The sequence below is a fragment of the Camelus dromedarius genome, chromosome 10 (assembly GCF_036321535.1).
Source record: "Camelus dromedarius isolate mCamDro1 chromosome 10, mCamDro1.pat, whole genome shotgun sequence".
Classification (NCBI taxonomy): Eukaryota; Metazoa; Chordata; class Mammalia; order Artiodactyla; family Camelidae; genus Camelus; species Camelus dromedarius.
In genome coordinates this window covers 4,713,722-4,741,326 of record NC_087445.1, presented here as the reverse complement: position 1 = coordinate 4,741,326, position 27,605 = coordinate 4,713,722, and the positions used below count along the sequence as shown (strand labels likewise).

Genomic DNA, 27,605 nt, shown 5'->3' with positions numbered 1-27,605 from the left:
TAGGAACTCTCTGCACGCTCTCTGCAATCATTCTGTAAATCTAAAATGGTTCAAAAGTTTTAACGTTTATTTTTTAAAAAACTGAATTGGAGGACATCCAGTTGTTATCAGAGAGTTACTGCTGGGATGTACAATCTAATTCAGGCTGAGCTCCCAATCAGATGCCTCCCGCCTGGAATTTATTGTGTGAGTATCTCAAGGCTCAGAGCTGTAAAGCAACTTACACAAATAAGGAAGCTTACCCACTTACCCACTTACACAAATAAGGAAGCTAAAAATAACAAAAGTTGGCGAGGATATGGAGAACAGGGAACCTTTGTACCCTAATGGTGAGAATGTAAACTGGTGCAGCCAGCACGGAAACAGTATGAAGGTTCTCAAAAAACTAAAAACAGAACTACCATATGACCCAGCAATTCCACTCCTGGGTATATAGCCCCCAAAAGACAAAAAACACTAATTCGAAAAGATATATGCACCCCAATGTTTACAGAAGCACTGTTTACAACTGTCAAGATATGGAGACAACCTAAATGTCCATCAATGGATGAACACATAAAGAAGATGTGGTATATACATACAATGGAATACTACACAGCCATAAAAAGAATGAAATTTTGCCATTTGCAGCAACATAGATGGACTCGGAGGGCACTGTGCTAAGTGAAATATGTCAAAAAGTGTATGATATCATTTATATGTGGAATCTAAAAAATAGAACAAACTAGTGAATGTAGCAACAACAACAAAAAAAGCAGCAGACTCACAGATACAAACTAACTAGTGGTTACCAGTGGGGACGGTAGGGGAGTGGGAAGCACAAACTACTGAGCATAAGATACACTACAAGAATCTGTTGTACAACATAGGGAATGCCCCAATATTCTGTAATAACTGTAAATGGAAAGTAACTTTTAAATTGTATTAAAAATTTTTTAATTTAAAAAATATTTCCAGGGGGGAAAAAAAAGAAGGCAATCAATCAATCAAACAAGGAAGCTAGGAGGTGACCTGACTGACTGACCTTGACCAGGGTCAGAGAGAGAAAGTGATGAGGCTGAAACCAGAGCCAGACGTGGGGCTTCCTGACCGAGCAGCAGCAGCAGGAGCCTCTCCCCCACCACCAGCTCTTGCGGCTGCAGGCATCTCAGAGCCAAGCGTTAAGTGTCCTCACCCTCTAACTCTTGTACTACACCCTTCAGTTCAAAGGACTTACTGGGTCAAAGTACCACCCAGAGAAGGGCATCAGGTTCTGCAGAAGTAACGAAGGACAGAGCTCCTGACCTCGGGCAGCTTACACACAGACCAAGGGAAGTGAAGACTTGGTGGACAACTCACGGAAAGAGAACTCTCACACACACGCAAGCCACAGCTGGCAGACTATCGCACCGCGGCTTAGACGGAGCAAACAAAAAGACATCTGTATCCTGACAGAACAAAGTGTGTCCAGTTCACTGTTTTCACACAATTTTCCAGATGCCCGGAATTGGCAGAAGCGCAGGTGCACAGCCGCCCCCGAGCCTATAAACCTGCAAGAGGGAAGTCCTGCTCTCACCTGCTCTCAGCCCTCCCGAAATCAAGCACAAAGAGCCGTGCAGGTGAAGGCCAGCCTCCCACGTTCCAGCCCGACGGCAGTGAGGGGACCGCCTCAGAGCGGGTCATTCAGACTGTGGCAGTGCTACTGCCCGCAGGCCTCGGACTGGCTTTCCCTGACATGTACATGGTGACCGTGCTCCATACAGGGGCCTGTCGAGATGGGTGACCTGATCATCAGAGCACAGGCGTCCCTCAGTATTACGGGCGGTAGGTTCCAGGGCCCCTGAGGACCCCCAGAGTCAAGGAGGCCCAAGTCCCTTAATAAAATGGCCTAGGACAGTCAGCCCTCTGAATCTCTGGGTTCCACATCCTCGGACACGGAGGGCCAACGTATTACCAGTACATTCCAGCACCGGCATTAGAAAAACGCGATTTCCCCGCGGCGTGGGGATGCGATGGCAAGTTCACGTGACACGCCAACTCCACGCGCTCTGGGGAGAAAGACTGCGGGGGGCAGCTGGGTCGGATGCGGTAACACTCAGTGATGTCGGCCACAGGTGCAGGAGCACGCGCTGGGACAGTGTGCGGCTCTGACTGGACGAACACGAACCAGTGCATCAGGAGACTGGCCTCTCCGTCAGCTCCTTCATTCTCAGCACGGAGAGGGCGTGTTAACAGAGGGCATGCAGGTGTACTTCGGGGGCCCTCACCCTAAATACACAACTCTGTATATCTGTCCATTTATAAATTTGCTAACAAAGAGTACACACCTTTCACAGGCTTCTCAAAAAGGGTCTATAATTCAAAGAAAGTTAAGAAAAACTAACTCTTTCTAGCTTTCGATATTTTATAAACACACCCTGGGAGGGACCCCGTATCTGGAGCACAGCTTCGGGCACAAGGCTTGAGTAAGATCGATGGGGTCAGCCAGAGTTTCCAATTCACCTGTCACCTCCCAAGAGAACAAGAGTGCGTCCCTCATGCACAGCCCCCGGGGCTGGCAGTTCTGCTCGCCGCCCATCTGAGCGCCCCACAGGGGAGCCGAGCTGCCCTCCCTGTCCCGGGCCCTGCTGATCTCCTGCAAGGTCAGAATCTTCCGAGTCAGCATTCACCAAGGGAGGCTATTAATGGCTTATTGTATTTTCATCAATGGGAGGAAAATATGTGCGTTAACGTCCAAGGCTGAGTAACAGTAAGTTGGAACGATTCACTTCCGTCCGAATGCTCTCCAAGGGTCACCAGCCTGACTCAGGTGTCCACAACCCGGCACGCAGTGCTCTGGGCCAGATACAGCTTTGTTGTAGGAGCAGCCCTGTGCTTTGGAGGGAGCTTAGCAGCACCCCGTCCCCTACCCACTGTATGCCAGTAACACCTCTTCAGAGTCGTGACAACCAAAAATGCCTTGGGACATCGCCAAAGGTCTCCTGGAAGCAAACCTGCCCCTGAGAACCACTGGCCTGGCTGAGTCAGGGTCCGTGTGCGTATTTTCCAATGACGGTTCCTTTGTGCTGCCTACACGTGTCCTCTGCATATGTATGTATTTGGGTGTCCCTGGTTTTAGTCGTGTTTGGTTTTAAAGTGATCAGAAAGATATTACGGTGAGTGGAAGGACGTGAGCTGGGTGTGAGGTCGCCCACACTGCTGCTGGCCAGACAGCTCAAATCCTTCTAGAATGCAATGTGGCAACTTATGCCAACTCACACAGTAAACTGAGTCTTTTTTAGAAGGAAATAATCCAAAATAATAACTTTTAAAAGTTAAATGCACTGACGTCAGGCTATTTGAGAATAACCAAAACTTAGAGGTAACCTCAATGTCCGACAAACTGGGAAATGGGGAAATAAACTCGGTACCTCCACGTTATGGCGTCTTTGAGAAAATACTTTGAAACAGTAAGAATTTTTATGTATACATAATGCAAGATAGTGAAAAAATGATTTAAAATTTTTAATGGCAACTGCAATTATGTAAAAACTTCATATGAACTTGGAGGGCTGGGGTCATGGGTGGCTGGTTGTCTCTGAATCCCAAACTTCCTGTGCTTGAGTTACATTGTTGTTACAAGAAAAAAAAAAAAGAAAAAAAAAATACCAAGACTACAGCTTCATTCTCAGCCCTCTAAATTGGTTTTTACTATCTGACTAATGAGTTTAGCTCAACTTCTTAAAGGTTTATGGTTTTGTTTTGATCATTACTCCAAGAAGTAATAGTGTAGAGGTTTCTGTATGAGACTTAAGTTACCAGCCTGAAACAGACTGTCATTCGCTATCAGCTGGAGATCTAACGCACAGCACGGTGACTACAGTTAACACGGTGTATGTGTACCTGCAGTCTGTTGAGTAGATCTTCAGTGTTCTCACCACGCACACAAAACAAGGTAAATACGGGAGATGATGGATGGTTAATTAGCCTGACTGGGGGCATCAGTTCACAACGACAGGTACATTAGAACATCACGTTTTACACCTTAAATATATGCAATGATTACTGTCAGACATGCCTCAAAAAAGCTGGAAAAATTAAAATCCTCCATTCTCACTGCAGAAATTTGAAAAGACACAAGTCTCAGTGCCAATACACAATGATAAATTAATACTAGGCCAAGACTAGTTTTAGTCTGAGTTTGACTTCGGTCACACCTGAGCACTTCTCGATCACATTTTTAAAGGCTTTATATTACTGACTTAACCAGGACACCTACGCTTTACAGAGTTCTCAGGTACGTGTCTTAAGGAATATTGAGTGGAGCCATTTCCTGCTAAGGAGAACTGCCCTCTCACTGCTGACAAATAAAATGCATGATTTCTGAAGGACGTGACTCTTAGAAGGGACTGACCCTTTCCCACAGCGACCGTATGCTCTGTAACAGGAAAGGCGAGTGGAGGTTCTGCTGGTCCCCGTCCACCGCCTTCCTCTTAAAGCACGTCCCCCCTGTGACGTGAGGGGCGTGCACTTGATGCTGACACACTTACAGGTCGTAGGAGAACTTCCTCTCCAGGTTGGACTGGTTCTTCTGAAACTGGAGGACCTCCTGCTGCAGCTTGCCGTAATTCTTCTGCAGGGCCTTTAACTGGTCTAAACCAAGAGGAGGACACGAAAGCACACAGTCACCAGCCCGGCCGTCATGACAACAGAAGACACATCGACACTCACTCCAGCCGGGGTGGGGGAGGGTAGAGCTCAGTGGTAGAGGGCATGCTTAGCGTGCACGAGGTCCTGGGTTCAGTCCCCAGCACCTCCATCAAAATAAATAAATAAACCTAATTACCTCCCCCCTCCAAAAAAATGTTTTTTAAAAAACCCACCACAGGAACACAACGGGCCATGCTACCCAGAGAATGAGAAGGGGAAAAGGGCTGAAAGCACGGCCCCTCCCTGCAATCACTCCACCCAGAAAGCAGCCCGGAGCGCGTGCAATCCTGCCAGAGCCCCCACCTCGATTCCTCTCACATCTGATCTAATTCTCCTTTTTTGACCTCCTACCTTTATGACACATCAGGAGGGTCTACCGCCTGTTCCTCTAAGACGTCGTAAACCCTGAACTGCCCCCCAAGGCCACACACACCACACTGTGTCCTCAGCTCCCAGCAGACTTATCCTTTGGTCTGAGAAACTCTGATTTCAACATGCAGTCAGATATGCAGCCACCCCTGCCGAACCCCCGTCCTCGGCCACCGGCTCCTCTCCAGTATTCTTCTCCTGTCACTCAGTCACAGCCCATGTGCACTGATCCCCGACTCTCCAATTCGGGAAACAGCAGCTCTCCCTAAGGAAATCCAGCTGCCCTGACGACTCAGCTCATAAACGCTCTGTAGCAAAAAGCAGCAGCTTGTGGACCAAGAACCAAGCTGCGGGCAGAAGGAAAAGCTGCCACCGGAATGGGCAGAGGGCAGCAACGGGGGCCCGGAACACAGCCTGGACAGACACCCGACTTTCCCTGGGGTCTGTCCTCACAACCTAGAACTACAAGGCTCTCTGGGGGGAAATAAAATTAAAATGAAGGACTCAAAGAACTGCTGATACACACAGCAACACAGATCTATGTCAAAAGCATTCACAAGAAATGCTCGAACAGACACAGCTGTAAGGGTGGACACTCGCTGGGGGCCGGAGGTGGGGGCTCCCTGGAGTGAGGGACATGAACTGCGTGTTGCCTCTGGTGGTCGAGGTGACTGTGCGTGTGTCAAAACACACAAAGGGTACACTACAAAGTGTACCCTTTGTGTGTAAATTATACTCAACAAACCTAACTTTAAAAAGAAGATTCCATAATCACACTAAGCATGGGGCAAGGGAACACTACCCAAGTAATAAAAAGGAATAAACTGACAGCCATGACAGCAAGGATGAGTTTCAAAATACACACTGAGAAAAAGCAGCCACAGGAAAAGGGGGACCTGCCATCTGACTCCACGTATACAAAACTGTAAAAATGACAGCCTGATCCAGAGGGCCGGCCAGCAGACCAGAGGGAGCGCGGGGAGGGTTACCAAGGACACAGAGAAACTTCTCAGGGTGATGGATGTGTTCACCGTGCTGATTGTGTGATGGTTTCTTGAAGCGCATGCTCATGTCACAACTTGTTAAACTGGGCACTTTAAACACGTGTAGTTTACTGTGCGTCGATTATACCTGATTAAAGCTATTTTAAAATACTGAGTACAGGAAAGGCTTCAGGCCATGTTCCCCACTGGAGGACTGACCCACAAGCCATCAGCTCTGAGAGGCCCCTGGCAGTCAAGTAACCCATCTAATTCAGTGAATTTCTGCGTTTCCCCTGTTAATATTCTTAGAAGCTGATGTGGAACTAGAATTCTGGACCAGCACTGCCAAACAGAACAATAATGCAAGCCACACAGGTAATGCAAAATTTTCTAACGACCACATTTGAAAAAAGCAAATGAGACCAGGTGGAATTAATTTGAATAATGATTTCATTTAACCTAACAGATATAAAACAGCACCATGACAACATATGAATTAAAAAATTGTGAATGAAGTATTTTATATTCTTTTTTTTCAAACTAAGTCTTTGAAACCTGGTGTGTATTTTACAGTCATATAACATCTCAATTCAGATGTTAAATCTGAACTGGGAATTCTTTTTTTGCTGTTAAATTTTATTTTTTAATTTTATTTTTTATTGAAGTGTAGTTGGTTTACAATGGTAGTTTCAGGTGTACAGCAAAGTGACTGTTATACACACACATTTTTTTTCACATTCTTTTCCATTATACGCTATTACAAGAAAGTGAATATAGTTCCCTGTGCTGTACAGTAGGTCCCTGTTGTTTGTCTATTTTATATAGAGTAATGTGTGTCTGTTAATCCCAACCTCCTAATATATCCCTCCTGTGCCCTTTCCCATTTGGTAACCATAGTCTGCTTTCTGTGTCTGTGATTCTATTTTTGGTTTGTAAATAAAATCTGTACTCTTTTTTAGATTCCACATACAAGTGATATATTTGTCTTTTTCTGTCTGACTTATTTCACTTAATATGACAATCTCTAGATCCACCTATGTTGGCATTACTTCATTCTTTTTTATGACTATACTCCATTCTATGTATATATACCACTGAATTCTCTACATAACAGCCTGCAGTGTATTCAGTAACATTTTTAAAAGGAAACGCTCTTTAAGGAAACGGGCAAAAAGAATTACTTCTAATTCTAATTACTCGTAATATCACCCCTCCCTAGATCCTAACAAGAGAACCGAGAAAAGAGCAGAGCACAGGTGGTTTTTCCTAACAGGCCTGACGTCTGGGTGAAGGTGGGAGTGGAACTCACCTTGCAAGGTTCTGATGAGCCGCTCTCCTGTGGTGATGTTATTCACTAAAACCGCCTGCAAGGAAGAGAAACACAAAATCAAACATCCGTGACCTAACAACTTAGAAGGGCCCCGATAAGATGTGCTTGTGGGAGAAAAGGATGGGGTTGCGGGGGTGGGCAGCCCTGTTCCCACCCGGGCTACCAGATGCCGCAGCCTGAAAAGCAGCAGCAGCTGCGGCCCAGCACCAGCCTGTCACCCAGGGAAGGGGCGGGTGGCCCCCTCCCGTCCAGCCCTGCGGGCAGAAGCAGCTACCCCAGCCTTTCTCTCGGGGTGCCGGGGTGCAGCCCCGTCTCGGTCAGGAGTCAAACTGAATTCCAGGCTGTCTGATGGCGAAAGAGAAGGGGCTTCAGTGAGCACTAAGCCTCCTGGCGGGTTAACTGCCGGCATTCTTCCTCCCATCCGAGTCTGCGAGCTCGGGGACGGAGGGGTCAGCCCCGCCACATACATGAGGCAGGAGAAGCAACACAGGACTCAGGATAACAATGAAACACATAAAAGGTAAGGAGAGTGAGTGTGAGGTTAAGTGTAACCAGGGCCCGGAGGCACTGGGTCACCACTCCGGGCCAGGTGCCCCTCTGGGGCCCCTACATCCACTAGGTGGGCAGAATACGACCCCACCTCGGGGGGCAGGACACTGAGGCACAGATGGCTTTAGGAGCTCAAGGTCACATGGCTTTCTCAGTAGCACACAGGCCTGCCCAGAGCCGGAGCCTGTCCGCGCTGCGAGCTGGCCTCATGGGGACCTGAACCCCAGCGGGACCGCGGCCTAGTGGACCGTGCCCCATGCTGAGGCTAACAAGCACCCGACAAAGAGGGGCCGAGAAGATTCAACACCAGAGCACACCACACACCTAGGGGCTGCTCTGTGCGCACACAGAGGTGCGTACAGGCCATAACATGAACGCGTCTTACTGAGTCACAATCAACAAAGTTTCTGCAAAACACACACACACTCGACCTGCTGGCTGTAACTCGGAGACACGCTTCTGTCCCATTCCCGGGCAAAGGAGGACAAGGACAACCAGGCCGCCTCGCCCGCCTGTGCCTCCGTTTCCTCCTGGGCCTCTCTGTCCAGCCCTCGCTCCTTCTCCAGCCTGGCTAGAGCTTTCCGGAGGAAGGTGTTTTTGAGTACAAGGGTGCATGCCTAGAAATGAAATCTGGCCAAAAGAATCTGGTGTTTATTTCAGGAGTCTGAGCACGTGGAATGTTTCCTGGCACAATAGGAAATAAGTCTCAGCAATGCCGTCTATATAATTACTCTCTCAGGGAGACCTCGTCAAGAGGAGTGTTCACAGGTACTCTACGCGGGCCAGGCGGGGAAGCAGATTCACAGAGCTCGCGGCGCCTGCTACTCTCGGAAAAGGCTGACACAAGTTCAGTTAAAAAGGCAAAAGATCACCCTAAGACCCAGCGGTCCCTCTTTGGGGTACATATCCAAAAGAACACAAAGCAGGACCTTGAAGAGATATCTGTGCCCATGTTCATAGCAGCACTAGTCACAACAGTCAAGAGCTAAGGCTCACCCTCAGTGGATGAACAGAGAAAGAAAATGTGGCCTATACACATGATGGAACAGTATACAGCCTTGAAAAAGAAGGGATGTCACATGCTACAGCATGGGTGAAACTTGAGGACATCTTGCTAAGACAAGTCACATACGGGCAAGTACCATATGATTCTACTCACACACAGCATCTAAAGCAGACAAAATCATAAAAACAGAAAAGTAGAAAGGTGGCTGCCAAGGGCTGGAGTAGGGGAACTAGTGTGTAATGAGCAAAGGGTCTCAGTGTTGCGAGGCCCAGACATTTGTTGCACAACAACATGAATATATTTAACGCTACTGAACTGTTTATACACTTAAACTTCCACTTTACAGGGATATCAAAACCACATTCGCTCTGAACATCAGAGCTGAAACAACACAGAAGGGAAGGAGCACTCACCTGATTATCTTGAAAGTCACCATCTCCCGGGCAAATCATTTCTACAACAATTACAGCAATTTGACTTGTCCCTTCTCCACTCATTCCCCTTAGCCTCACCCCAAAAATCCATGAGAGTCTGAACTGCCTGTTGGCTTAGGAACTGCTGTAATCTGAAACACCTTAAGATATTTCTGCCACCCATGTGACTTTATTCTTCCAAAGAAACTATCTTTGCCTACCTACTTACTGATGCATGGAAAGATAGTCCCCACTTAAGTAAACGAGAAAAAATCATAAAATGCCATCAAAGTCTTTATATATGCAGTTTTCTATTTATTGAAAATCCTGCTGAGTCATTTACAGGAAAACTATGAAAATGCTTCTAGCTTTTCTGGGGAGTTCACCATAAAAAAACACCTGCATTAAACAAAATTATTTTTAAATGGATTACATATTATACTCATGTAAAACCAGCCCAGCTGATTTTCCTACTCATGCAGAGTGACTTCCTGGGGTGTGTGAACTGGGAACTTTCAGCAGCAGACAAGGAGGCAGTACATGCCGCCAGAATTTAACTGGACACTAAACTCAAAAGACCTCAGAATGACTCACCCACAAACAAATGTATTATAACCATTCTATTCCAGGGAACAAGTACATCTGATCAAACTATTATTTGTCCATTAGATTCCTAGAAAATTTCATGGTCAATTTTCAAAGAAATAAATCTACAAGAGATTATCCTGTTCTGAAAGCTAAATGAGATGTAAATGACTTAATTTTTTAAATGCTACCTTTTGAAAAGCTCACTGAAATTGCGATGCTGATCACATTATAAAAAAGAGAAGGTGACTTTTATTGCTATCTTTGTTTGGCTCATTAAAATAATCAACTTGTTTTGGAGATGAGGGTCCACCTTAACTTAAGCCTTACTAAACATGACCCTCAAACGATCTCACCCTTGTCAACGCCCCCAGCAATCAGGAGCCTGGATAATGTCTCTGTAATGGCATTCCTGTTAGTGCCTCAGAGAGATGAATCTCTGAATGGAAAACTTAACCTCAGTGACCTGTGAATTACATTAAGAATAAAGGGAAGATCTGTTAGATCTCTAGTCAAGATGGCAGAATACTAGGGCCATGAGTTCACCTCTCCTCACGGCTACAGTGAAACCACAACTGACTGCTAAACAACCATGGGGGGGAAAAAAGACTGGAACCTAGCAAAAAAAATCTTCCTCAACTGGAAACATAAAGAGGAAACCACAGCAGGACGGTAGGAGGGGCGTGCTCGTGATATAACCTGGCCCCACACCCACTCCCACAGGAGTGAGAGTCCTGAGCCCCACGTCAGGCCCCCCAGCCCGGGGTTCCAGCAGTGGGAGGAGGAGAAGCCAGGACATCTGGTTTTGAAGGCCAGCAGGGCTTAGCTCCAGGAGCCCCACAGGACTGGGGGAAACAGATGTCATTCTCTTGGGAAGCGCACACAGAATCTCACGTGTGCCAGGTCCAAGGGCAGAGGCAGTGATTTCATAGGAACCTGGGCCAGACCTGCCTGCTGGTTTTGGAGGATCTCCTGGAGAGGTAGGGGACAGCTGCAGCTCACCTAGGGGATATAAAAGCTGGTGGCAGACAATCCGAGAGTGTTCATCTACATGAGCTTTCTAGGAGGCTGACACCTTGATTGGATCATTAGCACCAAGACCTAGCCCCACCCAATAGCCTGTAGGCTTAAGGGCTGGGAAGCCGCAGGCCAAACTACATAGTGGCTGGGAACACAGCCCCACCCATCAGCAGACCTCCTGAGCCACAAACGTCCTACCCACCAGAGGTCCAGGACCAAGCTTCATTCAGCAGTGGGCAGGCACCAGCTCCTCCTGCCAGGGAACCTGCATAAGCCTACAGTCCAGCCTCATGCACCAGAGGGCAGATACCAGAAATAAGAAAACAATTCCAAATCCTGTGGAAGGAGTCCACAAACACAGGCCAGACTCTACACTGGGACTGGCTGGATCCTGGCCCTTGGGTGACAAGAGAGCAGTGTACTGCTGGGACACATGGGATGTCTCCCACAGAGGGCCACCTCTCCAAGGTCAAGAAACATAACTAACCTACCTTAAAATACAGATAGAAAGGAAGACATTATGAGGCGGCAGAGGAATATCTCCCAGGCCAAGGCACAAGATAAAATCCCAGAAGACAAAAGTGATGAAGAGATAGGTAATTTATCTGAGAAAGAGTTTAAAGTAATGATGGCCAAGATGTTCAAAGAACTCAAGAGGAGTATAGATGCACAGAATGAAGTTTTTAGCAGAGCTGGAAAATACAAAGAATACCCAAACAGAGTTAAAGAATAAAATCACTGAAATGACTAATACACTAGAAGGAACCAAGAATAGACTAAATGAGGCAGAAGAAAGGATCAGCAAGCTAAAAGACAGATTAGTGGAAATCACTACTACAGAATAGAAAAAAGAAAAGAATGAAAAGAAATGACATTACTTTAAGAGACCTCTGGGACAACATGAAGTACACTGATATTCGCATAATGGGATCCCAGAAAAAGAAGAGAGAAAGGACCTGAGAAAAATTTTGGAGAAATAATAACTGAAAACGTCCCCAAATTAGGAAAGGAAACAGGCACCCATAGCCAGGAAGCACAGAGAGTTCCACACAGGATCAACCCAAAGAGGAACACACCAAGGCACACAGTAATCAAATATGACAAAAATTAAGGATGAGGAGAAAATATTAAAATCAACAAGAGCTACAAATAACATACAAGGGAACTCCCATAAAGTTATCAGCTGATTTTTCAGCAAAAACTCTACAGGCCAGAAGGGAGTGGCAACGCTTCTTTAAAGTAATATAAGGGAAAAACCTACAACCAAGAATATTCTATCCAGCAAGGCTCTCGTTCAGGCTTGATGGAGAAATCAGAAGCTTCATAAACAAACGCTAAAAGAATTCAGCACCACCAAACCAGCTTTACAACAAATGTTAAGGGAATTTCTCTAGTCATCAAACAAAAAAGAAAAGAGAACAAAAAGAAGAAAGAGGGGAAAAAAAGACCTACAAAAGATGGCTATCGCACTTCGGGGTCTTTTAAGGTTCCATATAAATTTTGGAAATGTTTGTTCTACTTCTGTGAAAAATGTCATGAGTGTTGACAGGGCTTGCACTGGATCTGTAGATTGCTTTGGGTAGTACGGCCATTTTAATAACGTTGATTCTTCCAATCCAAGAGCGTATCTTTCCATTTCCTTGTATCATCTTCAATTTCCTTCATCAATGGTTTACAGTTTTCAGAGTATAGATAGCCTCCTTGGTTAAGTTTATTTCTAGATATTTTGTTGTTTTTGATGCAATGGAAATGTTTATGCCAGTTATAAGATTCCTGTTTCTTAAGTGGGAAAAAAAAAAGTGAATGAAGGGACATAAATGGCAAAATATCCTTCTTTCTTATGGGTGAGTTATATTCCATTACATAATATGCTACATCTTCTTTATCCATTCATCTATTGATGTGCACTTAGGATGCTTCCATATTTGACAATTATAATGTTGCTGTTTAAAAAAAAATGCCTGGAGGGCTACATGGAGGAGGCGCCAGAGCCATAGCAGTCCAAGGACCACCACACCTGTTGTGGCCACAGAAGGGGCTGAGCCAAGTTGGCCAGGATGATCCAGAGTGCAAAGGCAGGGCCATAGGTGGTAAGGACCCCTCTTTACAGCAATGCTATCCAATAGAAATATCATGTCAGTCACATATGGGAATTTTAAATTTTCTAGCAGTTACATTAAATTAAAAAAAGAAAAAACAAGTTAGGCAAAAAATCTGAATAGACATTACCCCAAAGAAGATACACAAATGGCCAGTAAGTACATAAAAGATGGCCAATACATACATAAAAGTACATTAGTCCTTAGAGAAACACAAATCCAAGTGAAAAGGTACTGTCTTCACACACGTTAGGACAGCCACAAGTTAAAAACAAACAAAAGGCAAAGAACTATTGACAAGAATGTGGAGAAACTGCAACCCTCACACCCAGCTATGAGGATGTAAAATGGTACAGTCGCTGTGGAAAATAATTTGGCAGCAACTCAAAAAGCTCAAGAGAGTTATCATTCAACCCAGTAATTCTACTCCTAGGAATATGCCCAAGAGGACTGAAAACATATGTCCACACAAAACTGTCTACAAATGTTCACTGCAGATGCATTCACAACAGCCAAAAAGTGGCAACAACTCAGAAATGTCCATCAAGTGATGAAGGGATAAATAAAAAATGGTCTATCCGTGTAATGGAATACTATGCAGGCATCAAAGCAATGAAGACTGACACACAACAACACAGATGAATCCAGAAAACACTGCCAAGTAAAAGAGGCCAGACATAAAAGGCCACAAATGTGCAACTCCACTGATAAGACACACCCAGAACAGGCACATCTATAGAGAAAGAAGATAAATGAGCAGTTGCCAGGTGCTGGGGGCAGAGGGAAATGGGGAGTGACTGCTTAAAGGGTACAAGTTTCTTCTGGGGGTGATGAAAATGTTCTAGAATTAGGTCATGGTAGCACAACATCGTGAATATACCAAAAACCACTGAATGATACTTTCAAATGATTAAAATGGTGAATTTTATGTTATATAAACTCATCCCAATTAAAAGAAGTAGGTGGTTACATGCACCCCAATGTTCACAGCAGCACTATTTACAATAGCCAAGACATGGAAGCAACCTAAATGTCCACTGTCATCTGTCAGATGACAGATAAAGAAGTTGTGGTATAGTTATACAATGGAATACTATTCGGCCATAAAAAAGAATAAAATTAATGTCATTTGTAGCAACATGGATGGACCTGGAGATCGTCATTCTAAGTGAAATAAGCCAGAAAGAGAAAGAAAAATACCATATGAGATCACTCATATGTGAAATCCAAAAAAAAAAAAAGGACACTGATGAACTCATCCACAAAACAGACTCACAGACATAGTAAGCAATTTTATGGTTACCAGGGAAAAGGGGATGGGAAGGGATAAATTTGGGAGTCTGGTATTTGCAAATGTTAACTACTATATGTAAAAATAGGTAAACAAATTTCTTCTATACAGTACAGGGAACTATGTTAAATATCTTATAATAACCTTTAATGAAAATGAATATACATATGTGCATGACTGAGACATTATGCTGTATACCAGAAACTGACATTATAACTGACTATACTTCAATAAAAATAAATAGGTAGAATTAAATACTAATATTTTATTTAATCTAATACATTCAAATTGTCATTTCAAGATGTAATCAACATAAGAGTATTAATGAGATATTTTACTTCCCCCCCCCCCCCACACTAAGCCTCTGATATCTAGCACATTTTACACTTATGGCACATCTCAGCTGGGACATTTTCAGAGCTCAGGAGCCACGCGCCAGGGGAGACGGCATAGCCCCTGAGCAGTCAGAGGGGAACGCAGAGAGGACACCGGGGAGCAGATGGGTGCCAGTCGGTCATTATTCATTTATGGCGTTCTGAGAGCATGCCACACTCACACCAACATACAAGCTACCACCCAAATGCCTACGGCCCTGTGGACCAAACTCTGGCTCACTGAACACGTGTGTTCTCAGAGACACCAAGGCACCAGCGGGGCCACTAGTCCAGCCCACAAAACCCGACAGCTGACGTAAGGCACTTCTGCAATTAAAAGCATCACATGGGGAAATGCGAATACTGGCTGAACAGCTGATTCTAAGAACTACTGGAGTCTGGGTGTGATAATGGTACTGTGGGAAAGAGATGATCTCGTCTTTTAGACATACATACCAAAATATTTATGATCAAAACAGCACAAGCTATAATCACGGACACTTGACGCTGGACCCGGGAGAGCCCTTGAGATCGTTCTGTCTACTTTTTCATGTTTGAACTTTTCTACAATTGGTCAACACACGCAGACACGTAATCTTGTCACATTGCTAATAATTAAAACTGAAGAGCAAAGTTAAGAACAAATTCTTTTTTTAAAGCTTAACTGCAAGGCTGGTTTAAGTGGAAAAGAAAGCTGAGTGTGGAGGTGGTGAGGTGAACGTTTTTCCTGAAGGGAATTTTGGGGAGGTTCAAGAACTTTTAGAGGCACAGATCCTCCCAGTGTGTTATTTCTGACTTAGACAGTTGGCCTTCCGTATCGGTGGGTTTTGCAAGCACGGCTGTTTGAACAGTGGATCAGGGTGGGGAGGGGGCTGCGCTCCAGCATTCCACGTCCGGGACCCGAGCATCCGTGGAGTGCGGTACCCACGAGATGTTCCAGAGCCAATTCCCGGTATACCCAGGGATAACTGAAATTTCACTCCCAAAACTGAGCATTTTTCTTATCACAGTGAATACAGCTCCATCAAAATCTTTAAAAAGGACAAATGAACTTATTTACAAAACAGAAACAGACTCCCAGACATAGAAAACAAACTGGTGGTTACCAGGGAGGAGGGAGGTGGGAGGGGATAAACTGGGAGTTAGAGATTTGTAGATACTAACTACTATATATAAAATAGATGGACAATGGGTACATGCTGTATAGTGCAGGGAACTGTGTTCAATATCTTGTGGTAACCTAAGGTGAAAAGAAGATAAAAAATATATGTATGTTCGTGTATGACTGCAGCATTGTGCTGTACACCAGAAATTGACACATTGCAAACTCAGTATATTTCAATAAATATATATAATACAAAAATTTTTTTAATGGTTCAAATGGTCATTTTTACATTACGTACATTATACCACAATAAAATATACCCCAAAACACAGAGACTCAGTGTGGTGAGCTGATGAATTAGTGTGTAAGGGCGTGGGTGCAGGTGAGCGAGTGTGAGTGGGTGTGAAGGCAAGAGTGTGGCGGGGAGATGAGAGGGTGTGAGTGAGCGTGAGTCCAGGGACAGGGTCAGACAGCAGTGTGAGCAGAAGCCTGGTTTCCATCGTGGGGACAAACACAGGGCCGACGGGGAGGGAGACTTGGGCCAAGACTGGTTTACATCCACCTCCAGCGTCCCCACAAAGGGGTACCTTGTTTAAGAGGAGGAGGATGGAGGGAAGGAAGGAAGATGCAGAATGGAAGGGAGGAGGGGGAGGAGGGGAGGGGAGAGGATGGAGAGGGTCAAACAGACTGCCCTGGCTGAGAACCTGCATAGTGTCTCCCAGGTCACACCCACCCCAGCCTCTGCCCACCACGACCTGGGTCACTGAGAACTCCAGGGCCGGCAGTGGAAGCCCCAGCCAGCTCTCTGCTGCCCCTCCAGAAGCTGGCACTCAGACAGACCCCGATCAGATCAGTCTGTCATCAGCTGCCAGCTGGCAGGGCCCCAGGGCCCTCCTGGGCACCACGTCCCATCCCTTGGCTCATCCCCGTCGCTTCCCAGGACAGCGTAGCTGGGAAGCTGCCAGGTGAGAAGAGTACAGCACACCGGGGCTGGATGGGGGGACAGGGAGCCAGAGAATCTTCATCTCTGTTCTCGGAGGAAGAAAAACACTGATGGCAGCCCATACAGCACAGCGACTTGGAACGCTCCCTGGCTGTTCTCTAACCGGCCGGGAAGCGCCCCGTGGCTGCCAGTGAGGGTGCTGCCTCCCTGATCCGGCACACAGGCCCCGGGAGGAGCCAGGCTGAGCCCCTTCCACGGGCATCAGTCCTCCCAACACGTTCTCAAATGGGAACCCCAACAACTCTCCCCCGTGAGAGAGGCCACAGTTTGGGATATTCTGACTTTCTGCAAACAGGTGTACCCAGACACCAAAGAGAAAACAAACACTGAACTACGTGTCCGTTTCCGGGCCGCAGCCGGTGCTGGCAGCAGATCCCACACTGTGTTCTCAAACACGGAACAGCAGAGCCCGCCTGTCAACACGGAAGACACACACATGAAAAGATGGCAAGGTCCACCTCCCTTGTGTGCTTCACATCAAACGCCTGTCCTGCGGTGCTGGGTTAGATGAGGGGGTCAGGGAGCTGGGAGGAGGGGCTGTTAGAGAACCAGACCAAAGCGGCCCCGGGAGCGCCCCTCCCACCCACTGAGCAAGGGGATGCAGACGGAAAGGCTCTTTCCTGGAGGAAGCAGCCCAGCCCAGGGCAGCACCTCTGTGGGGCTTGTTTCCATTTCCACAGACGCAGGAGCACAGAAATCACAAGCCCCGTCTGCTCCAGCAGGGTCGTCGGGGGCCAGTCACACACAGAAGGCATGACCCTGTGGAATGAATCCAGGGAACCCTGTGAAATCTCATCAGGTCTGGAATCAAGTAATCTTCCCCCAAGTTCTCTCCTGTGGCCCAGCACCACCCACAACAGACCCCAGGCCCCTCCTCTGCAATGCAGGGACAGTGCAAAAAATGTATTTTGCTGTTTCTTAAAACAAATACTGTTTTTTCAATGTGACTTAAAAGATCTGTTTCATAAGGAGCCCTGCACCCCTCTCTACTCTGCACCCCACCCCACTTTCTCTGCTTAAACATCAGGCGCTGTTCCCGCACCCTAGGAGACACACTGCACCTGGCACGTCCAGGCACAGCACCTGAGGCGGCTCTCCTCACAGTGGCACACAGCACGCGGACACCCCGCCTGCCCGCCCGGTGGAGGACGCACCAGGTGTCTGAGGCATGCAGCTATCACTGTGCCTTCCTGAACGGCAAAGGCTCCAACGCTAAAGCACGTTCTCCAGACTCACTCCCAGCAGGATTTAGATTTCCATCAGAGGCATTCACTTGCAACTGGAGTGCTGAACAGGACAAGGGGGCTGGAGGTGCAGAATGGAACAAGGCGTGGGGCACCCTGGCTCTGAGCTAAGGGTGCAGCAGCAGCCGCCCGTCAGCCTCTAGGTCGGGACTGCCCTTGGGGCTAGTCCCACCTGGCGCTCCGGGAGCCATCCCCGGCCCGGATTGCTCCTCCAGGCCCTCACACCTTTCTAATGGCACCTGCTTCCTGTACTAAATCCTTTCTGCTTGAAAGTCGCCCCTGATAGACCTATTAACCCGTGTTTCTGCAGCATCCAGTGGGAAATGCACAGACAACAGGCCCGGCCCGGCCCACCACTGGGTTCAGGTCCATCACCTGGCAGAATAAACGCTGAACAGAAGGATAGAAGTAGACACGGAAAGTTAATGGGAATAAAAACAGAAAAGCTATTTTAGAACCCCTGATTCTTCAATCAACCACAGGGATAAAGGGTGATAAAAACCAAAGAACCTACTTTCATCTGCACAGGTCTACTCTGGTTCTCCAAGAAAACCCACCTTCCAGAAGAAAACCATCACTGTTTCCAGGTACGCAAGAAAGGCTGGCCCACAGAGAAGAATGGGACACTCAGCTGTGTCTTGCTGTGGAGGGGCCAGAGGGAGGGAAGGAGCCAGCCGCCCGGGCCCCGTCCTGGCCTCGGCCCCCACCGGCCACTCTGCAGGCCCCGGAGCCAGGGCAGCCTGCCAGGGCTCAGTCCTCACCCCACCTCAGAGGTGACGCCGCCCGTCTCCCAGGCAGGCACGTGGAGGAACAGCACGTGCTCGTGTGTGTGCGAGCACTTGGAAAATCCTGAAGCCGGACAAATGGCAGGACTTCTCAATGTTCGTTGTTTCCTTTCCAAGAGGCAGAATCTTACAGAGCAGGTGACTCACAGTCACCAGGGCAGCCGCGGCCGAGGGGACTGGTCCACAGACTGAGGAGCTGCGCCATCCGGGGCCCTCCAGGCTCTCACCGCCCTAAGCCCATGACAGAAACCCCTACCACTTGCCACTCACAACAGGAAGGCCTGGAGACTGAGGGCATGTTCATGCCACACCTCAAATAATGGTCTCCAGAGGCTCCCCGTGCCCCATGTAGCCAAGAGAGGAGGGGCCTGGAGCTCAGAGGCCAGCTCGATGTGGACACAGGTCACAATGTGGGGCTGAGGCCACTAGAATGGGGGCTGGACCTCCCCCCGCCCCAGCTGCCTCTCCTATTTAAGCTCTTCTCTTCCTGACAGTTAACATGTCCGTGGCGTCCCCTCTTCCGTCCTTCCACAATCTCTCTTTTTCCAAGTCAGGAATGATGCAGGAATATTACTTCCACTACAAATGAAATGTTACTCAAATGATTTTCTTTGCACTACTACAGTATTAATTTACTTATTTTAACAAATAAATGAAAAGTCTAAAAATGTCAAAGCCAATACATGGCTGCAAGAAACCAGCCTTGAAAGAATGCCACAAACAGAACGATGGAAAACATTTTCCAGAAGCCATTTCTGACTCTCACGATTGGCAAGGCAAAATGAACACAATGGCAGGGAGCAGAACCCTCCCTGGATGAAGGGCTCCTCGGTAACGCGGGGTCTCCCAGGCTCTCCCCCAACCATTTCAGACGCTAGGTAATCAGTCCCCGAGTGCCTTTTGGGTCACCACGTGGCTGTGGGGCAGCAACGAGCCAGGAGGCTGCCCAAGACCCTGGTGGGTCTTCAGACCCACAAACACGGACTGGCATTCTGACTGAGGAAAAGGATGAATTAACGCACTCTGAGCCATCCTCAGGAGTCAGCGCACACCTTTACAAGCGACTCTCCATCCGTGTTTGCCAGGACTAAAACCCGAGGCTATGTTTCCACCGAGGCCCCTTAAAAGCTTGTTTCATACACACACCCATACACATCTGTACAAAGAAAACAGCATTTCACTGGATTGTCTGCACCTGCACAAATGTGGTAGTTTAAAAACATCCCCCCAAGTTGACACTGCTCCCCCAAGTGGAGTCTCACCCCTACCCCTTCCATCGGGGCTGGCCTTAGAGACCCCTTCTGACGTCTGAGGCTTGAAAGGTGTAGTGGGTTGAATGGTGTAGCCCCAATTCTCATCTACCCAGAACCTGTGAACACCCTCACCGAGAAAAGGGTCAGTGCAGAGGTGAGTCAGCTGTAATGAAGTCGGAGGGCAGGTGGGCCCCAAATCAGCATGACTGACCAGAAGGGGCAAAGGGGCAGACACAGCGGGAAGGCAGACGCAGAGGCTGGGGTGAAGCGCCTTCAAGTCAAGGACTTGTCAAAGCCCGCCAGCAAACACCGGACGCTACAAGAGCCAAGGAAGGGACCTCCCCCAGGGCCCTGGAGGGAGCACAGCCCTGCTGACACCTGGATTTGGCCTTGCAGCCTCCAGAACTGTGAAGGAGCCAACTGTTGTTTTAAGCCACCGTTTGTGGTATCTGTTGCGGCAGCCCTGGGAACCTCCTGCAAAGGTTGATGGCCTCCTCCAGAATCACTCGTTCCTTCTTTCTCCAGCAGGACCCTCGCGCTGGGGACCCAGCCTCCGGGCTTCTAGGAAGCCATCAGCCAGGTGGAAAAGCCACACGCAGGTGCTGCAGCCTCAGCCCCACCGACGTCTCAGGTCACTGACCGCCAGACACACGAGGGAGGGAACCTTCAGGGACTCCACCTCGAGTCTTTCAAGCACCCCAGACGGGGGAGTGTGGAGCAGAGACAAGCTGTGCCCGCGGAGCCCTCCCAAAGTGCGGACTGTGGGCAAAATAAACGCTGCTGGTCATGGTTTTAAACCACAGTGTTGGGGGCAATTCGTTAGGTAATAATACATAAAGGGACAGCACGTGTATGTAGAATCCTGTTAGCCTGAATCAAATGCAGGTCTTCATGCTCAGACACAGTTCCCGATGCCAATTAGACATCAAGGCAGTCCACAAAGTAAGTACTTACGGCAAGTACTTACGAAGAACCTTCTTGTCTGGAATTACACCCTTGTCTCCCTACCTAGGAAGGGGTCACCTCAACACCCCTAAGATCACAATGCAGAAAAAGCCAAGTCACCGGGTCCTTTTAAACAATGTACAAAACTAGATTTGTTCAAACATGTTTATCACTTAAAGAATCAACTTTATCTACAATTTTCATGGCACACATTTTTAAGAGCTTGAATGTAACCATAATTAATGGAAGATTAAGTGTAATCTGTATTTTTTTAAAAGGGGGTGGGAGGTCTCAGTGCTTAGTCCCTGTGTAATGGAATTACAGGTGATTTTTTATTTTCTTTTTATACCTTCAAAATTGTCTACAATAGCAATATTTTGATCATTAAGGAAAAGACAACTTTTTTGAAAGTCACTTAAGGCTGACTTACACACAATCATTTTTTGTTTTAAACAGAGCTGAATATCCCTACTTACACGGAGCTCAGGAAGTGACCGTACGGGAGTTTCCACCCAGTTATATAAATATACACACGAACCTGCATAACTGCATTTACGCAGTCAGACCGCCATAACCACACCTATTTATGCAACAGACACGCAGAAAAGGAGGAGAGTGAAACTGACAGCTGCTTCAGTTTCCAAGAATCAGCTGAAGTCTCCCTTGAAGTATTTACCCTCAAGTGATCAGTCTGAGGGACTTGGCTGATTATCAAGACAGAGAAGCTGGCTCACAGGTCGCTGTCCCCTGCCAGGCTTCTCCCTGCGAACACCGGGCTGTGGCTGGTGGAAACGGAACAGGCGAGGAAGGTGCAGAGAGGAAAAGAGAATGGCAGGACCCCGTCTGCTGAGGAAGATGGAAGGGAACAGCTAATGGCAATGAAAATATGCACAACTTGCAGCCCAGTAGTTCAGCTTCTAAGTTTATCCCTACAATTCTTTTGACCATGACCCACAATAACAAATTGCACCTTATAATTAAGTATAAACATTTTCACACCTATTTTTTAATATAAACTAACACAATGGTTTCACCAAACAATACAAAATGATATAATACTCTAATATTTTTACTGTTTTTAAATGTGGGTCGTAAGCTAACAAATTATTTTTCACAGCTCATTAACGGGTCCCAAACTGGAGTCAGAAAAGCACTGCCAGCTTGGAGAAACCCACACGTGCCGAGGGAGCCCTGGAGAAGCAGCTCATTCTCTGCAGCAGTGAGACCCTAGGGACAACCGACGGGCCTGTGTGTTTGTACAAAGAAATCGGGCCGAGCAATGAGAAGGGATGAACCAGATCTACACACTAACAAAGACCTCAAAAAAACATTCACTACTAACAGCAAGTCACAAAAGGACAGAGCAAGCCAACATACACATGAAGAACTCCCAAAATTTAAAAAAAAAAAATTACTGTTTTGGATGCCTGTAGTAAAAGTTCATAAATATAAACCACAATCGTTGAAATTCACAGTAGTGGCTATCTCTGAGCAGGAGGGAAAGAGGAAGGTAAACAGGGGACCACAACTTTACTTAGAATGCTTTTTGCTTTAAATAGTTCCTGGGTGAGGAGCACAGAGGTGTTAGTTTATTATTCTTCTGATCTCTCTGCACGTCCAGCTATTTCATAATAAACCTGTTCTGTATGGACTTTGGTTGACGATAATGTGTCCTTGTTGGCTCATCGATTGTACCAAATATGCCACACTGATGAGGGATGTTGAGGGTAGGGGAGTATATATGTGTGGGTGGGGAGGGCTATGTGTGAACTCTATTTTCTGCACAATTCTGCTGTGAACCTGAAACTGCTCTAAAAAAATTAAGTCGAATAATAAAAAAATAAAAAATAAACTGTTCTAGGTCTCATGAGCATGGCTGCTGAAATGCTCATGTGATGCTCCCCACTCGCCTACCCCTTCCTGGTGACATCTGAAGGGGCATCTCAGCAAGGTGGGCTCAGTCCTGAGGCCCGAGACACACCTATTCCCCAAGTCTGGGTGAGACAGCGATCTCAGGAAAACAGCAGTGAGCAGTGCATGTCCAACTTGGCTTATTTCCTAAAACTTTCCAATAGTCCAGTAAATGTGCGTAACGATGAAAAACATATCTTAGGAAAAAAAGTATTAACATTAGTTACTTTGTCACAACACTGCAAATTTTAAAAATAAGACTCTTAATCATAATGCCTTCTACTTGTTAAAATCATTTCATTTAGGAAGGGTCCGAAAAATGAAAATAACAACCTGAGAGAACAGCTTTATTTTTAAAAGTGTGCTGCCGCAAAATATCTGGTCTCCATCACCAGTCTCTGCATCACAGTAATCTTGCAGGTGTGTGCGTGTATAATCTTAAAAATTCTACTCAGAGGTTCTGACCTAGCGTATTTTAAAAATCTATATTTTGGGGGTAAGCTCCCAGGTGACTTGACAGGTAGCCAGACAAGGAGTGGTTACTCTGAAACAAATTCTGTAACCAGTAAGTGGAAAGCCCCAAGACGAGGCCATCAGCTCCAGTCAATCTGAGCTAACTGGTGACCCTGCACCCCTGAACTCCAGCAAGCAACAGAGCGTTTCGAGGGAGCACAGCCACCGGATCAGGTCACCCCACCTTCCAGCACCCAGGGAAGGGCAAAGGCACCAAAGAGGCAAAGGGGACCCAGCCCTGCCCAACTGCTGCTCCACAGGTCATGACTGGAACCCAGAAGCCCAAAATCAGGGCTTTGACACGAGTTCTGTCTCTGTCTCCCAAACCTGTGCTGTCCAGTATTTGGCTATTCAACTTTTTCTTCCAGTTTGAGATATAATTGGCACACAGCACTGTATGAGTTCAAGGTGTACAGCATAATTCAACTTACATACATCATGGAATGATTATTGTAAGTTTAGTAAACAGCCATCGTCTCTTACAGATACAAAATTAAAGAAACAAAGAAATTTTTGCCCTTATGATAACTCTTAGGATGTACTCTTAATTTTCATATATAACAGACAGCAGTGTTAATTATATTCAGCATAATGTACATCACATCCCTAGCACTTAATATCTTATAACTGGAGGTTGAACTTTCTGACTACCTTCATCCAGTTCCACCTCTGGTAACCACAAAGCTGATCTCCTTTTCTATTATTTTGTGTTTTGAGTTATAACTGACCTACAACACTATGTAGCTTCTTGTTACACAATACAGTGACTCAGTATTCCTATACATTTCAAAATTATCACCACGATAAGTCTAGTTGCCATTTGCCATCACACAGACGTTACACTTACAGTTCCCTACACGGTACACTTCATACCTGTGACTCACTTATTCTGCAACTGGAAGCTTCTGCCTCGTAATCTCCCTCACCTATTTCTTTCCTCTCCCACCCCCTATGCCTCTCTCCTCTGGCAACCACCTGTTTGTTCTGTGTCTACAACTGTTTTGTAATGTTGTTCATTTGCTTTGTTTTTTAGATTTTTTTAGATTTAAATACAGTATTTGTCTTTCTCTGACTTACTTCACTTAGCGTAACACTCTCTAGGTCCGTCCACGTTTTTGCAAATGGCAACATTTCATTCATTTTTATGGCTGAGTAAAACTCCACTGTATATAGTCACACCCCATCTTCTCTATCCATCCATCTATTGATGGGCACCTAGGCTGCTTCCATATCTTGGCTATTATAAACAATGCTACAACGAACACACGGGTGCATATAACTCTTTCCAAATTAGTGTTCTTGTTTTCTTTGGATAAACACCCAAAAGACTGGAATTTCTGGATCATATGGTCATTTTACTTTTAATTTTTTGAGGAACCTCCATACTGTTCTCCACAGTGGCTGCACCAACTTACATTCCCACCAACAGTGCAGGAGGCTCCTTTTCGCCACATCCCCTCCAACACTCGTTATTCGCTGTCTTACTGATAATGGCCATCCTGACAGACGGGAGGTGGTACCTCTCTGTGGCTCCGATTTGCATGTCCCTGATATGATCACTGATGGTGAGCAGCTTTCATGTGCCTGCTGGCCTTCTCTATGTCCTCTATTCAGACCCTCTGCCTATTTTCTAATTAAGCTGTTTGTTTTCCTGACGTTGAGGTGTATGAACTCTTTGTATATTCTGGACATTAACCCCTTATCAGATATAGTTTGCAAATATCTTCTATTCAGTTGGCAGCCTTTTCGTTTTGTTGATAGTTTGCTGTGCAAACGATTTTTAATTTGAGACAGAACAAAAGCAAAAATAAGCAAATGAGACTATCTCTAATTCAAACCTGTGTTGTCCAATATTTGGCTTTTTAATTTTAAACTAGTTAAAATTAATAAAATTCAAACTTCAGTTCCTTAGTCCCACTAGCCACACTGAAGGTGTTCAACAGCCACACGTGGCCAGTGGCTACTGCAGCACAGAGCACAGACAGGAAGCATTTCCGCCACCACGGGGAATTCTGTTAGACGGTGCTGACCTGGCCAGAGCACGGGTTTCATTACCACACTATCCCTGATAGGTCTGGCTTTCAAGCTTCTCCCCAGGCCCCCACGTGAGGGCCATGATGCCCACGCAGAGTAACAGTGCTGACCTGAGGTGGGGACGCTGGCAGAGGATGGCACTCTCGAGGTCACATGAGATCTGCAAACCACCCCCACCCACAGATGCCAGCATGTCCAGCTCCTCCCACAGCTGAGAACTGCTATTACACCACCAGATGAGTCTTTAAGATTCCCACAAACAGCCTCATTCCAATTCAAAACACAAGTGCTAATTTCTTCAGATTAAAAAAATGGGTAACAGTCAAGTATTGGGGTGATGGACCGGCCCTACTTCTCCAGGAACAGCCCAGCCAGACTGAAACAATCAGGCGCTTTCTGCCTCAGAATTTGGAACTGGGGACAAAGGAGAGCTAGCTGGAATTCTGCAGTCTTTTGAGCAAGGAGACAGAAAAGCGATCTTATCACCTCACTTCAACAACTATCAGGCCAGCCTGGTCTCCTCTGTGGCCACATCCAAGACCCCGGCCTGATTTAGGTGATGGGGAGCTCTGGAGAGGCCCCCGCGGCCCAGGGAAGCTGTGTCTGCGCATAGCAGAGGGAGGCTAGGGCTCTGCTGGTGGTGGCCCAAGGTCGAGGGCACATCCTGGGTGACAGTTACTAACTCCTCTGGGTCTCAGTGCCCTCTCTGAACAATGAGCACCAACCTGAGAGGAGGACAGGAAGCGATCCCTGTGAAACACTGAACATAATGTCTGGCTCGCCAGAGACTCAATAAACCTGAGCTCTGCTCGCTGGTGAGGTGCTGTCCTGGGTACTCCTTCCACAGCTCGGCTGCACTGTGCACTCTTGATTCTAACAGCTAATCCAACATCTCCATCTCCTCTTAAAGCTGGGACAACCTGGTTTCATGGTTTTAATTTGGAAGAAAAAAATAAGAGTCCATACCAGGCTTCATGCTGATCTCTATCATATACTGCATCCTTTCACATACTTACGTTTGTTACTGGGCTGTCTATTCTGTTTTACCTGTCTGTTACACCCGTGCCAATAATGCATTATTTTAATTATTCTACCTTTTTAATACATGGTAATAACAGATAGATCAAATTCCCTCCTTGTTATTCTTTGTAAAAAAAATTGTAGCTAAGGAGGGAGATATTGTTAAGACGGCGGAGTAGAAGCACCTTGAACTCAGCTCCTCACGAACATAAAATCACAACTGACTGCTGAACCACCATCAGCAAAAGAGACTAGGACCTATCAAAAGAGATCTTGTTCAACCAGAGACATACAGAGCGAAGCACCACACCCAATGGCCAACAAGCACACGAAAAGATGCTCAACATCACTAACTGGTAAAGAAATGCAAATCACAACTACAATCAGGTATCACCTCACACTGGTCAGAATGACCATCATTTAAAAAGTCCACAAACAATAAATGCCGTAGAGGGTGTGGAGAAAAAGGAACCCTCCTACACTGTTGGTGGGAATGTAAACTGATGCAGCCACTATGGAGAACAGTATGGAGGTTCCTCAAAAAACTAAAAACAGACCTACCATATGATCCAGCAATCCCACTCCTGGGCGTGTATCTGGAGGAAAATATAATTCTAAAAGACACATGTAGGGAAGAGGGTATAGCTTAGCAGTAGAGTGCATGCCTAGCACGCACAAGGTCCTAGGTTCAATCCCCAGTAGAATAAATAAATAAACCTAATTACCCCTCCCCCCACCAAAAAAAAAAGACACATGTACCCCAATGTTCACAGCAGCACTATATACAATAGCCAAGACATGGAATCAACCCAAATGTTCATCAACAGATGAATGGATAAAGAAGTTGTGGTATACATATGACCCAGGAATCCTGCTCCTGGGCATTTATCCAGAAGGCACCCTACTTCAGGATGACACCCGCACCCCAATGTTCATAGCAGCACTATTTACAATAGCCAAGACATGGAAACAGCCTAAATGTCCATCAACAGATGACTGGATAAAGAAGATGTGGTATAGTTATACAATGGAATACTACTCAGCCATAAAAACTGACAACATAACACCATTTGCAGCAACATGGATGCTCCTGGAGACTGTCATT

At 46.4% G+C, this 27,605-nt stretch overlaps 1 protein-coding gene across 3 annotated transcripts in view; it reads right to left on the bottom strand.

Moving 5' to 3' along the window:
• GOLM1 (golgi membrane protein 1) overlaps positions 1–27,605 on the bottom strand; it is a 65,727-nt gene that overhangs the window by 17,372 nt on the left and 20,750 nt on the right. For all 3 annotated transcript variants that reach the window (XM_064490114.1, XM_064490115.1, XM_031447174.2), the window contains exons 4-5: positions 7,330–7,384; positions 4,509–4,611 (exon numbers count right to left, since the gene is read on the bottom strand). In XM_064490114.1, the coding sequence (XP_064346184.1) occupies positions 4,509–4,611; positions 7,330–7,384 (158 nt within the window). The remainder of the gene's footprint in view (positions 1–4,508; positions 4,612–7,329; positions 7,385–27,605) is intronic.